At 39.3% G+C, this 16,928-nt stretch overlaps 1 protein-coding gene across 1 annotated transcript in view; it reads left to right on the forward strand.

Moving 5' to 3' along the window:
* Positions 1-16,928, forward strand: part of svep1 (sushi, von Willebrand factor type A, EGF and pentraxin domain containing 1) — a 138,892-nt gene that overhangs the window by 104,325 nt on the left and 17,639 nt on the right. Inside the window, 14 exon segments of the mRNA XM_038270314.1 lie at positions 124-325; positions 437-594; positions 4,248-4,446; positions 4,544-4,719; positions 4,827-4,951; positions 5,140-5,269; positions 5,348-5,518; positions 11,615-11,788; positions 11,889-12,008; positions 12,215-12,391; positions 14,465-14,549; positions 14,641-14,832; positions 14,948-15,115; positions 16,234-16,906. Coding sequence (XP_038126242.1) covers positions 124-325; positions 437-594; positions 4,248-4,446; positions 4,544-4,719; positions 4,827-4,951; positions 5,140-5,269; positions 5,348-5,518; positions 11,615-11,788; positions 11,889-12,008; positions 12,215-12,391; positions 14,465-14,549; positions 14,641-14,832; positions 14,948-15,115; positions 16,234-16,906 — 2,750 coding nt within the window.

The raw sequence follows: 16,928 nt of genomic DNA on the forward strand, positions 1-16,928 counted from the left end.
AAGTATGATTCTAATAAACTGGGCCAATAATTGTAGATTATTTCCTATATTTTGATTGTTAAAGTGGTGGTAAAAAAAAACAAAAGGAGAGGCTTTGTGTCATAACTGCCATGGCTTCCACAGGCTCTCGATGTGAGCTGGAAATCAACGAGTGTCTGTCCAGCCCATGTTTGAACGGAGGCGTGTGTGAAAACCTGACAGGAGGTTACAGCTGTAACTGTGCTGTGGGTTTCTCTGGGGATGACTGCGAGATCAACATAGATGAATGCAACAGCTCTCCTTGTCTCAACGGTGGCTCGTGCATAGATGGCATTAATAGTTTCAGGTAAGAACAAAACGGTTGATAGAAAGCTTGCATTGATGCTTACAAAAACCAAGGAGGGTTTTAATCAAAACAAATCTGTTGTGCATCTTTATGTCCTCCCACCTGGCTCAGGTGTGAGTGTGCAGAGGGTTTTCGAGGCTGGCTGTGCGAGGTGGACGTGGACGAGTGCACCCCTAACCCCTGTGTGAACGGAGCAAGCTGCTTTGACGGCAAGGGGTCCTACACCTGCCGCTGCCTCCCTGGGTTCAACGGATCCAGGTGTGAGACAGGTACTACTGTATGAGACAGATGCCAAATTACCATGGCAACTGCAGAAAAGAAAACACAACATGAAATATAAGAAACTTTACTTTTCTGTTTTTTTAGGCTTTTATTTTATTACATTTTTATAATTTACGATAAAGTAAAAATATAAGTAAAAACAAAATCTTGGAAGCAGCCAAGCTCACGGCCCAGATTTGCTGAAAAACAATGAAATTATATATGACTTTACATACAGTACAAGCAAAGTAGAATAATAATCATCTTGGTCTAACAAAGTCTCCAAATTGCACACAGGCACCTAAGAGGTAAATTTATTTGTTCAGTTGTCCAGTGATAAAGGTTACCTGAAACAAACGGCTTGAAAAACCTATCAGACTGTCACCCTACCCGGGGATTTAAAAGCACCCTGCAGTAAACCCTGTATGGCTCTAACTCATAGCGGTGGTTAATTCCCACAAACCCTAGTCTTCAAAGGGCATAGATTATGACAGCAGTGATACAGACACTAATTTCTATTAGTTAGTTTTAACAACTACACATATTTATACCGTAAGTGTATTAGTTTATTCCAGCACTTCTATCTAGTAACTATACAACTAGAATAGCCTACATTAGATAAACAAGCCAGGTAATTATTGTGTAAAACATGTGAATGGAAGCAGCAGAACGTCTTATTTTTTTATACATAATCATTTTCAGATTTTATTCCTGAAGATTAAACTTTTCTATATTGATATAAATAATTTAATACATCTGCTGATGTTCTGTGTAAAAATAGAAAGTAATTCAATTTTCTACCCTGAGAAACGTTCCCCTTACAAACAGCATGCTTTGTCACCTCAACGGTCTGGCTGCTGACTTAGAATTATCTCTCGTTAGAGTGGCATAAACTGCATTATGTCATTTTGTGGTTCTGTCCTAGAGATACCGTAGCCCTAAAGCCCATTTTTGTTATTGTTATTTTACAGTTTAAAAAATATGTATATACCAAAAGGTAAAATGTCTTTTATTTAAGACATTTTTGCACTTATATTAAATGTCTTGTATGCTTGGCTTTGTTGGGGTTCTTTTTCCAACATCTTTTTAATTAATAGTTTTTTAATTTTACATTGGGATGTTTGCATTTGCACATACACTATATTGCCAAAAGTATTTGCTCACCTGCCTTGACTCACATATGAGCTTAAGTGACATCCCGTTCCTAATCCATAGGGTTCAATATGACGTCGGTCCACCCTTTGCAGCTAGAACAGCTTCAACTCTTCTGGGAAGGCTGTCCACAAGGTTTAGGAGTGTGTTTATGGGAATTTTTGACCATTCTTCCAGAAGCGCATTTGTGAGGTCGCACACTGATGTTGGACGAGAAGGCCTGGCTCTCAGTCTCCGCTCTAATTCATCCCAAAGGTGTTCTATCGGGTTGAGGTCAGGACTCTGTGCAGGCCAGTCAAGTTCATCCACACCAGACTCTGTCATCCATGTCTTTATGGACCTTGCTTTGTGCACTGGCGCACAGTCATGTTGGAAGAGGAAGGGGCCAGCTCCAAACTGTTCCCACAAAGTTGGGAGCATGGAATTGTCCAAAATGTCTTGGTATGCTGAAGCATTCAGAGTTCCTTTCACTGGAACTAAGGGGCCAAGCCCAGCTCCTGAAAAACAACCCCACACCATAATCCCCCCTCCACCAAACTTTACACTTGGCACAATGCAGTCAGACAAGTACCGTTCTCCTGGCAACCGCCAAACCCAGACCCGTCCATCAGATTGCCAGATGGAGAAGCGCGATTCGTCACTCCAGAGAACGCGTCTCCACTGCTCTAGAGTCCAGTGGCGGCGTGCTTTACACCACCGCATCCGACGCTTTGCATTGCACTTGGTGATGTATGGCTTGGATGCAGCTGCTCGACCATGGAAACCCATTCCATGAAGCTCTCTGCGCACTGTTCTTGAGCTAATCTGAAGGCCACATGAAGTTTGGAGGTCTGTAGTGATTGACTCTGCAGAAAGTTGGCGACCTCTTCGCACTATGCGCGTCAGCATCCGCTGACCCCGCTCCGTCAGTTTACGTGGCCTACCACTTCGTGGCTGAGTTGCTGTCGTTCCCAAACACTTCCATTTTCTTATAATACAGCTGACAGTTGACTGTGGAATATTTAGGAGCGAGGAAATTTCACGACTGGATTTGTTGCACAGGTGGCATCCTATCACAGTTCCACGCTGGAATTCACTGAGCTCCTGAGAGCGACCCATTCTTTCACAAATGTTTGTAAAAACGGTCTGCATGCCTAGGTGCTTGAATTTATACACCTGTGGCCATGGAAGTGATTGGAACACCTGATTCCAATAATTTGGATGGGTGAGCAAATACTTTTGGCAATATAGTGTATATGAGTTAGAGTAATAACAATCAGGGGAAGAAAAGGACGAAAGAAAAACCGGCGGCACAAGGAATTCTGGACAGTAAAAGGCATTGAGAGGAAGAAATAAAATGTCACACAGGTAGTAAGGAGATCTGCCCCCAAACTATTTCTCAATGCTTTTGGGTTGAATAAAACAATCTTTATGTTTTAGATAGTATTTTATTTTTGCATTATTTCTTTGAGAAGGTTTTGATGGGTTTGAGGGGTTTTAGTTTTTTATTTCAATGAGACCAGGAGTTAGGAACTAACATTACAAAGCTTAAAACATGGATTTGCAAAGTGTTTGCAAAGGGTAGGACTCCAAATAATTATATAATACACCTGTTTGGAGTTTAACTTTTGAAATTTCTGACAAATCCTTTATAGTTTTGGACCTTTATTGTCCCACTATGGGGGAATTCACTCTTTGCCTTTGATCCATCTCTTTGGGGAGCAGTAGGCTGCTATTGTGTGGCGCCCGGGGAGCAGTGTGGGGTTAGTGCAAGCTGTGGGGTTGAACCAGGCACTTGCAACCTTCTCAGAGCACATTGCTCTAACCACTAGGTCAACACTCCCCTATACACTCCCTATAGTGAAGATGTACCTTCTAGCTGTGAGGGATGGTGGTACGTATGTTTTTATAATGGACCCCTTTCTGAGAGGGTCATCTAGTACGTATATTGTTTGTTACTAATTCTTGTGGGTGTTTGGGAAACGATGGGAATGTTGTCTCAGTAAAATTACACATTTGTCCATATTTTAAAAAGTCTTCCGTATAGAATTAAAGGTATAGTGGAGGATTTTTGAGAATTTTTAGACCTGTTGACATGCTCAACCCAGTACGCACTCCCGAGAGGGAACGCCTATTAAACGCGTGTGAGAGCGTGCACGAGCCCATTTCTCCTTGTGCACTCTCTGTTTAAAAGTTGCTGTTTGCATCGCTCATACAAGCTTACTTTCCAAAAGATTTGCAATTTTTTTCCACTATGTCAGACTCACCACGGGTAAGTTAAAATGGGGACGAGCACGTAGGACGGCCTTATGTAAACATATCACCAGAATGATTGACAATTAGGAGGACCACTTATTTTGATGATCCATCAAGAAAAAATATCCTCCACTATACCTTTAAATGTATGTTTTAGCAGGTATGTTGTTTTGGAAGCACATTGTGTAAGCATGCATTTATCTTTATCTTAACGTTGGTTTAAAAATTACATCTTACAGAAATGGTTTGATAATTTCCTGATGTGTCCTCCCAGAGATGTCCTCTGCCTTCAACCTGGACTTTGAGGTGTCTGGTATCCACAGTTATGTGATGATGGATGGAGTAATGCCAGCGCTGACAGAAATCACCTGTACCTTCTGGATGAAGTCAACAGACACCAATAATTATGGCACGCCCTTGTCCTACGCCGTAGAAGGGAGCGACAATGCTTTCCTTTTGATAGACTACAATGGGTCAGAAACGCCAGAAAAAAGAAAATTAAAGTTAAACTCTTTGTTCACTGAAGTGTTTATACTCAACAGCTGTTTCATTCCTTAATCTGATTTGCAGGTGGGTGCTGTATGTGAACGGTAAGGAGCGGATTACGGATTGCCCAGCTGTTAACACCGGTCAGTGGTATCACATTGGTGTATCATGGAGGAGCTGGGATGGAGACTGGAGGATTTACATCAATGGGAAGCCCTCAGATGGAGGCAAAAGCCTGTCAGTCGGCACCACTATCCCAGGTGTAGTGCTATCCTCAGCTTGGACTAGAGGCGTTTTCTTTTTGTCTCCTTTATTCGGGGAAGGTTTTTGTGAAGTCATTAACCTCGGTGCTAAAATTGTTCTGCAGGTGGAGGGGTTCTGGTTTTAGGTCAGGATCAGGATCAGAGAGGCGAGGGCTTCAACCCTGTTGAGTCTTTTGTTGGGTCCATCAGTCAGCTCAACATCTGGGATCGTGTCCTGACTCCACAACAGGTTGATATCAATTTTCTCTGTCCAAGTTAACACCACTGATTCCATTATCATTGTTAGTTGGTCAGTGCTTGGAGTTAACATTGTCAAAAATTAGATTAGACTTAGGCAAATTGACTCAAATACAAAGGTGCATGTTTTATATCTTTCAATTAAGTACAATGAAATCCGTATTTTATGTTAATAAACAGATTAAGGTTCTGGCCAGCAGCTGTCCGGCTTCCCATGTGACCCATAGAGGAAATGTCCTGGCTTGGCCTGATTTTCTTAATGGTGTTGCAGGCCGAGTCAAAGTTAACCTCAATAGCATTTTCTGCGCTGGTAAGAGAGATTCAACACCTGCTTAAAAGTTTTGTTTACTTTTTGAAAGTTTCATATTAATGTTTTTTGTTTATCCAGATTGTCCCAGGTTGGAGAGCGCTGTGCCCCATCTGCATGCCTCCAGTGTAGAGGTGAGCCCTGGTGCTCAGGTGCACCTTTCCTGCGATCCTGGATTTTACCTGGTGGGGGAGCCAGTGCTGCAGTGTCAGAACAAAGGAGAGTGGAGCCACCCTCTTCCAAGCTGTGAAAGTAAGGCCTGAAACTAAATGCCTCTACTTCTGGCTCCTAGTGGTGATGTTACACCTGAAATGGCTTTGGATCCTAAAGTACATTTGTTCACATAATCTCAAATTAAAGTTTTTGACATCATACTTATAAATTGTTCTTTTTTTTTTTTTACTTAAAAAAAAAACTGAATAACCAAAACACATTAGATTAGACACTGTTGGGACATTTATACATACAATGCTGTAAGCATCAAACAGGTTTCCTAAGCATTACAGTCTGGTTTAACAAACAAATTAAAATCCGCAAATCTAAATTGCTCTAGCCTAAGGTCCACAACTCAGGTTTAGGTTTCCCAACGGCTGCTACAATGGCGTAATGACACAACAATAGCAACGTAATCAACAATAAGCAACATTATTTGCGTGTGCCCCAAATGAAGTACTACACCCATCAAAAACCCCCCACTCCGGTGATGTCCCCCCACCCCAAACACTCCACCGCCGCAGACAACTGACCCGAAATGTGCCCCATACATACACACTTCATCATTTCATCATTGTACCGCTTTTTGGTATCCATCGTCGCTAACACATTGTCTAAACGGTTATGGTTTTAATCTACGCTCTGGATTACCCATAATTCCAAGTCGTAGTGTAAAAAATTAAATACTCAAATACATTGTTCTTTTAAGATCTTTATTGCGTATTGAAACATATTATATGAGTGTATTTTTTACCAACCATCTAACAAACTATACAGTTATTAACATAGTAATTAAAAGTACCGCTGTCTGCTTTGCTATTGGTCGCGTTTAAAAGGCTCACCATCATGCTGAAATCTGCCATGTGTTGGGGTATAAATAAGGTCCAGTCAGTCAAACTAGCATTAGGTAGGTTTAAGATAAATTTTTGGCACCATTACATCTTGAAAGAGACGTAATCCATAATTGCGTAGGGGGCCAACCAGGTGTCAGTGACGGGACAAGAGGTCGGGGGCCCCTTAGCAACTGCAGTCTCTGCTCACCGAAAGTTATGCCATTGGGCTGCTATGAATTAGTTCACTCAACTCCAAGTAGAACCACTCAGTGTTTAGCATGTGCGCAACTAGTATGAGAAGCCATTATGAGTGGAGCAGCGATTGGACGAGTCACCATGAAAACAGGCAACAGGAAGTGCCTATTTCACCCCACTGGAGCTAGAGATTTTAATGCAGAAAATGAAAAAAAAAGGAGAATGTGTTTAAAAGACAGAGAAACACCGCTACAGTTGTGAAGAAGAGGAAGATGTTGAAAGAGAAGATTGTTGCTCCAGTTAATGCGTAACTTTATATGAAGTGTTCTATGGCAGGCCATTTTTACATTTATTAAAAGCACTCCCCTCTCTGTTGTTCCATTTGTAGATCAATAAATTAAAATTCCTTCTGATAAAAATCACACCCCTAGACTGAAGTGTGACAATATATTTTCTAGATTACATTTTTGTCGCAGAAACTAAATTTTAGAAAGTAAAAAAAAAAAATTATACTAGTAAGATTAAGTTTTATATATCTAGAAATGTTTACACATTTTAAGTGGCCGTTCTGACATTTATCAATGTGACTGAAAATGTATTTATGATATCTGAAAAATATTTTTTCATGGTTAAAATAATACAAATGTAGCCCAGTAACAATAGGAATATGGAGATCTGAAATTCATTTATAAACATGAGGAATGTTTATATAGATGTGGAGAATATCGTTTGTTGTCATTTAGACAACAAAAAAAAATTTTTTTCACATATCAAGAATACATATTCAGTAAAACTAGTACATATCAAAACATGCTTGCCGATTTGATATGTTCTTCTGTTGTGACCGCGATAATATTACAGGATTATGTCTTTAATGGTGGTAGATCAATGTATCTATTTAAGCAAAATCTTCTGGCAGTAGGTGAGGATGAACAATAAAAACGTTGTTCTAATTTATAGAGCCTGTGGTTCATCTCATGCGTCCCTCCTCATGTTGATTATCATATTGACACAATAAATACAGTGTCTCTTTGCAGCAGTGCTGCGGATGTTATCATTCCAATATATGGTCATTATTAGCAGCTACTGTAACAGTCCCATAGAATGGCTTCAGATTGTGCAAATAGGCTTATCAGGTTTTTATCATCGAGTGAATCTTAACTTAATCCTAAACCAATTCCTTTTCTCCGGCGGAATTAATTGATCTATCAATGTGTAATCTGAAAATAATTTCAGTAGTTCTTCATGTACTGCAAATATAAGTAAATAAAATGATCTGCATCTCTCTCATATTAAACAATCCAAAAACAAGTAATCTCATTCCCTTTCACTGAGTTATAGAATCCTCTCCCTATAAATATTTAATTCTCTGTGATAAAGTGCTGATTATTCTTTAATAAGATCCTCGTTAATCGGGCATGCAATGTTTGTTTTCAAAACCTAATGTGTGTAACGAACCTAGTGAAGGATATACTGTATATAGTTATTGTTTGCACAAACTAGGACAAAAATTGTACTAAATCAGGAATTAAAACAGTGTGAGTGGCTTTAAGGAGAGTGGAGACAGAGGACACTGAGTTTACGGGAGAAAACCTGCTACCTACCAGGTTAGCTCTGGGAAGAATGTTACTATGGTGACTGAAACAGAGGTTGAGGAAACTCTGTTTGTGAAACAGAAAAGTCTGAGTTTCCCGGTTTTCTGGTTCAGAAAAGTTAGAGTTTTCAGTAAATCTGCTTTGTGAAACGGACCCCAGGTAGGTTACATGGATCTTTGAAAATTTTTGAAAATTTTAAAACTAAATGTTTACAAAGCCTAAAGCCAGATACCTGAATACTTACGGTTTAAAAGACACATTTTATATTCTTATTTAATTTCATATTTATAACTGGAATAGCAGTTAAGGATTGATAAAAACATGCCTAGATGCTGCTCAGAGTCAAAGAAGAAAAATTATTCTTTCTCTGATTTTTGAGTCTGTAAAGGTATTATATTTAATTAAAGAGCAGTTTCCTTTTCTATTTGCAGCAGGATTAGTTTCTCATTTATTAACTTTTTTTTGTCACTGAAGAAAGTGCTAGAACCTTCCATGTGTGTTTGTAACTTATAATACTTTTTTGTCCTACAGCACCTGTGCCTCCATTTTTGGTTCTCCATTGTTGGAAACATTACCTAAAAAAGTGATTCATTATATTTAAAAGTTTCTTCCCTAAGAAAGTAACTCAATTACTGCACTATAAAAATAACTTGTCAAAGTAACTATGCAGTTAATTTTATTGATAATTCTTTTTCATTGTTATCATTGAAGAATTTTGATTACTTTCCTGTTATTGAAACTTGAACACAACTAGAAGTTGAATGATTAAGTATAAGAATATATATATATATATATATATATATATATATATATATATATATATATATATATATATATATATATATATATATATATATATATATATATATATATATATATATATATATATATAGATATATATATGGATCAATGATTTAAATCAAAAGGATCTCATATCTAAAAACATTGTATACTAATCTGCACTATTTTGGTGTGGTTGGACAAGTGAGTTGCAATATATTTATGTAGACAGGATTATGTTTTTTGTTTATATTGAAGGAGCCATTAAGCTAATTATATATTTTAGAACTTTATGTTTTTGCAGTTTGACAGCCTGCAACTGGCTATAAAATAGGTTTGCAGCAGAAAAATAAAGGTCGTTATGCAACTTTACTTAAGTAAAATATACTTTCCAATAGAATTAAACAGAGGTTAAAGTCTTCTTGAAAAACGGCAAATAAAGCATCAAGTGAAAAAGAACATGTGGGACGCCAGCTGGCAGTGTTAAGATGATGTGAGGAGCTTCTAACTCAAGTACATAATGTCTTTATTCTCGCACATAATAAGCAGGAAAATTCTCTCCCTGCTGCAGAGAGAGAGAGCACTCATGGAATGTAGCTTTGGTTGGTAAAGTTGGAGCACCGCGCTGCGTTACATTTCAAGTAACGGCAGCGGCATTATCAATGTGTAACTTTTTAAACAAAAAAACGATCACAGTTGCTAATGATTTTATTCGTCTCTCTAATAAAACTTAGTATAACATAACAAAGAGATTCATGACTTTTAGACACTCTTGAAAATTGGAAAGACAAGAGAACATCCTATTGAAGTAAGACAGATTGACGCTCAAATACTCAACAGTAGTACATGGGTAAAAGTATTGATACTCATAGTCAAATCTTACTCAACTACAATAAAAGTTACAAGTCAAACATCTTCTCAAGTTAAAGTAATGAGGTACTTACCTTTGAAAATACTTAAGTATTCAAAAGTACATGCATTTAAAAGTACACTATATTGCCAAAAGTATTTGCTCACCTGCCTTGACTCACATATGAGCTTAAGTGACATCCCGTTCCTAATCCATAGGGTTCAATATGACGTCGGTCCACCCTTTGCAGCTAGAACAGCTTCAACTCTTCTGGGAAGGCTGTCCACAAGGTTTAGGAGTGTGTTTATGGGAATTTTTGACCATTCTTCCAGAAGCGCATTTGTGAGGTCGCACACTGATGTTGGACGAGAAGGCCTGGCTCTCAGTCTCCGCTCTAATTCATCCCAAAGGTGTTCTATCGGGTTGAGGTCAGGACTCTGTGCAGGCCAGTCAAGTTCATCCACACCAGACTCTGTCATCCATGTCTTTATGGACCTTGCTTTGTGCACTGGTGCACAGTCATGTTGGAAGAGGAAGGGGCCAGCTCCAAACTGTTCCCACAAAGTTGGGAGCATGGAATTGTCCAAAATGTCTTGGTATGCTGAAGCATTCAGAGTTCCTTTCACTGGAACTAAGGGGCCAAGCCCAGCTCCTGAAAAACAACCTCACACCATAATCCCCCCTCCACCAAACTTTACACTTGGCACAATGCAGTCAGACAAGTACCGTTCTCCTGGCAACCGCCAAACCCAGACCCGTCCATCAGATTGCCAGATGGAGAAGCGCGATTCGTCACTCCAGAGAACGCGTCTCCACTGCTCTAGAGTCCAGTGGCGGCGTGCTTTACACCACCGCATCCGACGCTTTGCATTGCACTTGGTGATGTATGGCTTGGATGCAGCTGCTCGACCATGGAAACCCATTCCATGAAGCTCTCTGCGCACTGTTCTTGAGCTAATCTGAAGGCCACATGAAGTTTGGAGGTCTGTAGTGATTGACTCTGCAGAAAGTTGGCGACCTCTTCGCACTATGCGCGTCAGCATCCGCTGACCCCGCTCCGTCAGTTTACGTGGCCTACCTCTTCGTGGCTGAGTTGCTGTCGTTCCCAAACACTTCCATTTTCTTATAATACAGCTGACAGTTGACTGTGGAATATTTAGGAGCGAGGAAATTTCACGACTGGATTTGTTGCACAGGTGGCATCCTATCACAGTTCCACGCTGGAATTCACTGAGCTCCTGAGAGCGACCCATTCTTTCACAAATGTTTGTAAAAACAGTCTGCATGCCTAGGTGCTTGAATTTATACACCTGTGGCCATGGAAGTGATTGGAACACCTGATTCCAATAATTTGGATGGGTGAGCAAATACTTTTGGCAATATAGTGTATTTAAGTATTCAAAAATACTAATAAAATTGTATATCTGTAGAGTCATTTTAAAAAACCTTGTAACTTTCAGGAGGCACCTGATGCATTACTGCATAGAACCACACTGCAACAAATTTTACACCATTTGTAAAGAACTCATGCATAAAAAAATGGGCCAAAAATAAGGACAGCTATTTTGATTATTACTTGAAAACAAAAGGAACAAGTAACTGGCAGATTCCTAGAAATATAGTGGACTAGAAAATAAAATATTTTACATTCAAATGTAGTGAAGTGAAAGTTATAAGTACGCCTTCAAATATTACTCAAATAAAGTAAAGGTACCTAAAAGTAGTTCAGTTCAGTAATCAAGTAAATGTACTTAGTTACTTTCCACCACTGCCTTCAACTACTTTTTAAAATGATAGTAATGATTCTAATGACCAATTAATTTAGGTGAAAGTTGAACTTATGCAATGTTTCTGTTTATTTCCCGCTCCGTGCATCACCTAGAGGTATCCTGTGGACCTCCTCGTCCTCTGGAGCATGGCTTCTACCAGGGTTCAGATTTCCATACTGGAAGCTCAGTGTTCTATCAGTGCAATGATGGCTTTTACCTCCTGGGAGACGCCAAGGTGCACTGCAGCAACAGCGGCAAGTGGGGAGGTCATCCACCGGCCTGTCTGGGTAAAGATTCAATGTTTAAGCTAATGCTGGCAATGAAACTGAGAAAAAAACAACCAAAATAGCAGCTGCAGCCTGCCTTTCTTTCTTTCTTTGTGTTCAGATGTGGATGAGTGTGCTCTGGGATCTGACTGTGACGCTCATGCCAGATGCCAGAACACGGACGGCTCATACACCTGCACATGCATTAATCCGTATACTGGAGACGGCAAAAACTGCACAGGTAACAAGGAGCCACAGCTCTCTGCTTTTGAATTGAGAGATGAGTTATTGTACAAAAACATTTTCTAACAGCCTGGAATCATTCCTTATGGTGGAATATTTAAAACATTCACGACTAAATAAAGCTCTACAGCACTTTTCACATGTTACTCTGTGACTTCTTAAGTGATTCTTCTCCAAATGAGCACAGCGATGATGTGTTTTCAGAGCCAGTTAAGTGCCAGAACCCTGGCTCTCCAGAGTTCGGTTACAGAGATAGCAGCAGCTTTCTGATGGGCAGTGCAGTGGCGTATTACTGCGATAACGGCTATGAGCTGATTGGCTCTTCGCAAATCCACTGCCTGGATTCAGGAACCTGGGACAATCCTGTTCCTTACTGCAGAGGTGAGAGCTCAGCCTTTCAAAAATTTCTTCTTCTTTTTCACTTGACAAGACTAACATTTCTTCAATGAAGCCTAAAATCCTTCATATGTCTGAGAGAGTGGGGTTTCAGTTAATTTTGCTAACATGTGTCTTGAAACTGGAAGTAATATTAATGCATTGGAGTATCCCAGTTATAGTTTGGACTTTTTTCTGCCCTGTTTTGCCAATATAGCTCTGGGAATAGATGTCTCAGAGCTAGATGAGGGCAGTAAATGCAAATCTTATGGCACCTGATGGCACTGTTGCCATAAGGTTCTGCTTCATGATGAATATGAAACTTTATTGAAAATGATTTAGGGTGAAAAATCATGTACAATGAAGACGGAAAGGGAGGGGAGAGAGAAAGAGGTGAAAGATAGAGACAAGAAAGAATGCATGAAAAGAGAGAAAATAAAACAAAACAAGATATACAGTAACTCCTAGAAGTCTGCTTTCACACCTGTATGATAGATTGATTGATTGGCTTTACTGATCTCACAGTGGAGAAATTTACTTGGAGATGGAAAGAAATCAGAAAACATGACAACAGCAAAAAATAGACAACAGACAACCAAAGTAAACAAAAATAAAAAAGCTTCAAGAGCAGCAGGTATTCCTTAGATATATCCATGTGAGTGTAAGTCAGTTTGAACTAAAGTCTGTGGCGGGAGTTAATGATTAGGGTGATGACTAGAAGGCCTATCAAACTAAATGCAAATATGTATTTTGGTTGGGGGGGGGGGGCGTTCTTCCTCGAGATAATTAAATGTCAGTAGGTGCCCCCTCAGCATTGTCTGTACTGATCTGCTTTGGAAACAAAACTGTTTATTGAGGTCCCTAATAATTGGACACCTGTAAATAATTAGAGAATAAATCAAATTAAATACAAGTATGCAACTTCTTGTCAAAGGATTTGCTCAGACTTTAAATGAGAGCCCCAACTATATCTGAATTAAATTGTTGGACCAAAGGGAAATACGCTGTAATGAAACCCTAACATGATCTAAACAGCCTATAATTTAATGTTTATGCAGGGCATGAATTTTGCTTTTCTCCACTGACTCACATAAGGTGGGTTTACCGTGCTTAAAGGTTTCTTTTGAAATATATCAGCAGGGATTAAATTAGAGTTTTGTAACCAGGAAACCACAAAAATGTCACCTTTCAAAAGATTTAGGATATTTTCATGATGCCTGTAAATGTGAGGCACTTAAATTGTTGTATTGCCCCTCTCTGTTATAAAGCTTTCAGATTTACAGTTAGAGACTCAATCACTCACATTGGTTCATAGACTTATATGTATTTAATTTATTAACTGTTGTTTAAGAGTTAAAATTATCTTTCAGCTAGTATGATATGTAACAGTGAACAGGCTGTTTTACAGCTATGATTTGGAGGGAAATTATGTGAAACAATTTGGGAAAAGTGAGATGTTTAATAAATGTATTATACAAAGGAAGATGGTACAGATAAAGAGTGAAAGATGCACATAGGTCTTCCTTTTCTGTCTGGATTATTTGAATTTCCTGCATCGTGATTGGCGAAGCAACTTTGTTTTTGTCTTTCTGCCATGAGACTACACTGCCTCCATCTTGGCATTAAACACCAACCTTGTTCATTAAGGAAATTTTTTGACTGCTTCACATTACATGTGCAAAAACGTTTAGGTATATGCAGTCATTACTTTAATTTTTAAGAACAATAACATCAACAAAAACTCTGAAGAAAAGGTCTCTGTTTGACTCAACATCTTGGACTTGTATTAACCTCTGTTTATATCACCTTTTGCAAAAAAATATGTTGTTTAGCCTCTGAGCTCCACCCTACTGTAAGCTGCAGCAGCTCTGCTCTTTATGCTTCTTACTGTAAGTTGAAAATGTTGCGGTGCATAAATAGCAGGAGACGTCTTGAAGAAAGCAAGTCTAATGAAACATTTACGGTGCAAGGAGAGGCTCGTTTATCTTAACATATAAGTTGCTTCACTGCTACATCAAACTTTGCTTTCTGTTTAATAAAAGCAGCAGGTTTTAATAATGTTCCATTCTTCCTCTGTAGCTCTATCTTGCCCGACTCCAACTGTTCCGGAAAACTCTGTTATGACTGGAAACAACGTTACCTTTGGAAGCAAGGTGACTTTCAGGTACCATTCGCATCTAACCGGGTATCATTCTGTCAAAAGTGAGTTTCATTTGTATAATACAAATAAAAAATATGTCATTTTTCCCCATCAGCTGTAAAAAGGGCTTCCTGCCTCAGATCCCTTATGAGTTCCAGTGTCTCTCCACGCTGAGATGGAGCGGGACGCCGCCTGTCTGTTACCCGGTGACCTGCGGGGGGCCTCCATTCGTGGAGCATGCAAACTACATCCTTGAAACAACCACCTACCTCTCTACTGTTCAATACACATGTGTTGAGGGATACAGGTATGGGTGAATTACGCATACTGTATATACTTTTTTTTGGAGCAAAAAAAACAGATATATAATTTGTGCATCTGTGAAAACAAACATCTATACTCAGAACTATGTTGTTGCAAAGACCACAGGGCTCCATGGAGGTGGTTTGTGAAGCGACAGGCGAGTGGAGCCGACCCATCCCTCAATGTGTCAGCATCCTTTGCAGTGAGCCCCCGGCGCTTAAAGATGCAGTGATTGATGGAGAAAACTATGAAGTGGGAAACAAAGTTCACTACATCTGCAAAGAAGGGTAAATGTCAGTTAGCTCAAATTCAAACATTCAAAGGTTAAATGTTCCTGGTCAATAAACAAGGAGTGCATAAACTGTCCAATGTCACACCTATACCATACATATAGTGACTTCTAATATTTGGATCTCTTATGTTTCTTAATACTCTGACATGGTAAAAACCAGACCTCATTGGGTTTCATTAGGAATTCATATCATAGATCAACATAAAATAGATCATTGTAGGTCGATGGAAAATATGTTTTCAAAATATTTTATGAATCTAAATAATATATACATACATATATATATATATATACATACATATATATATGGTGCTCCGGAAAATGTTTGTATTTTGTATTATTTTTCAAAGTAAGCCCTAGATTTTAACAACATATTAGGTTAATTTAGGGCATAATAAAGGGCATGATTGAAATATTGTTCTGTTGCATCCGCCATTTTGACTGTTATGGTTACAGAAAAGTAGAAAATGGATAGGGCTAATTCAAGATCAATGCTTAAAGAAAATCGCGTAGAGCCTGCAAAAGACTTAAGATGTGGTTGGAGGTTCACCTTCTGGCAAGACTACAGCGCTAAGCATCTAACCAGAGATACAGTGGAATGCAGACTCTCAAATGATTTGATCTACACTGTAGATTAAATCGAAGTTTATACTATTTTTTTTTTAGAATATCACACTCAAAGACTATATATAAATTAAATTGAGAGTTTGGGAAAAAATAGAAGAAAAAAAAACATTAAATGATTTTAGTCTGAGTGCAAATCAGTGATTTTAGACACTCCTCTAAATTTATTTGTATTTGAGCTGTTTGACATACAAAATTGCAGACGTTTGATGTTCGCAGCTGTAGGACACCAACCCCAAAATATTTGCAACTCTAAAGGTTGCTAACAAAATGCTGACCCAGGGAGGGCTTTACAACCCAAAAATTTTAAAAGAAAATAAAAATAATTTTCTATATAACAAATACTACATGAAACACTAAACTTGTAGAAACATTGAGGTAAATGCTTGTAAATTTATGGGAGAGATTCTGAGTGGTGTAAATATTTTGTTCTGCAAGGTTCTCTTATAGAAATAAAGTCCCTACTTTGCCTTCTTTTGTGGTTTGTAGGTACACTTTGATTGGCCCAGGAACCAGGGAGTGCCTACCCTCGGGTCAGTGGAGTGACGGCTTTCTGCAGTGCGTCCCTCGCTCTTGCGGACCACCCCCTGCTATCGACCACGCTGTGCCCCATGAAACCCACATGCTGTTTGGAGACACAGCTAGCTACTACTGCACTGACGGATACACTGCTAGCAACAACTCAAAGATGGTGTGCAGCGCTCAGGGTGTGTGGGTGCCCCCTGATGGCATGGAAGTCCCTCGCTGCATCGCAAACTTTTGCCTACGCCCGCCTGAGTTTCCCCATGCTATTTTAGATTCAGTCAACAAGCCCAAATATGCTAGCAACACTGAAGTGAGCTATAAATGTGAAGAAGGTTTCATGCTAAACACCACCGCCACGCTCCGATGCTTGTTAGGGGGGACGTGGGAGCCTTCGCCATTTGAGATTGGCTGTGTGCCTGTGAGATGCTCCAAACCTGAAAGTATCGATCGAGGGTATGTCAGAGGAAGTAACTACAGTTTTGGAGCAGTGGTGGCTTACAGCTGTGAGACAGGGTACATGATTCGAGGGGAGAAAAAGAGGATTTGTAAGGCTAATGGAGAGTGGGGAGGAGTTCTACCTACTTGTGTTCCTGTGATCTGTCCCTCCCCGCCCATACCACAAAATGGATACATCCAGGTTAGTAAAAAAAAAAAGGAAA

Source organism: Cyprinodon tularosa, unplaced genomic scaffold, assembly GCF_016077235.1.
Source record: "Cyprinodon tularosa strain WSP-4 unplaced genomic scaffold, ASM1607723v1 ctg76, whole genome shotgun sequence".
Taxonomy (NCBI): Eukaryota; Metazoa; Chordata; class Actinopteri; order Cyprinodontiformes; family Cyprinodontidae; genus Cyprinodon; species Cyprinodon tularosa.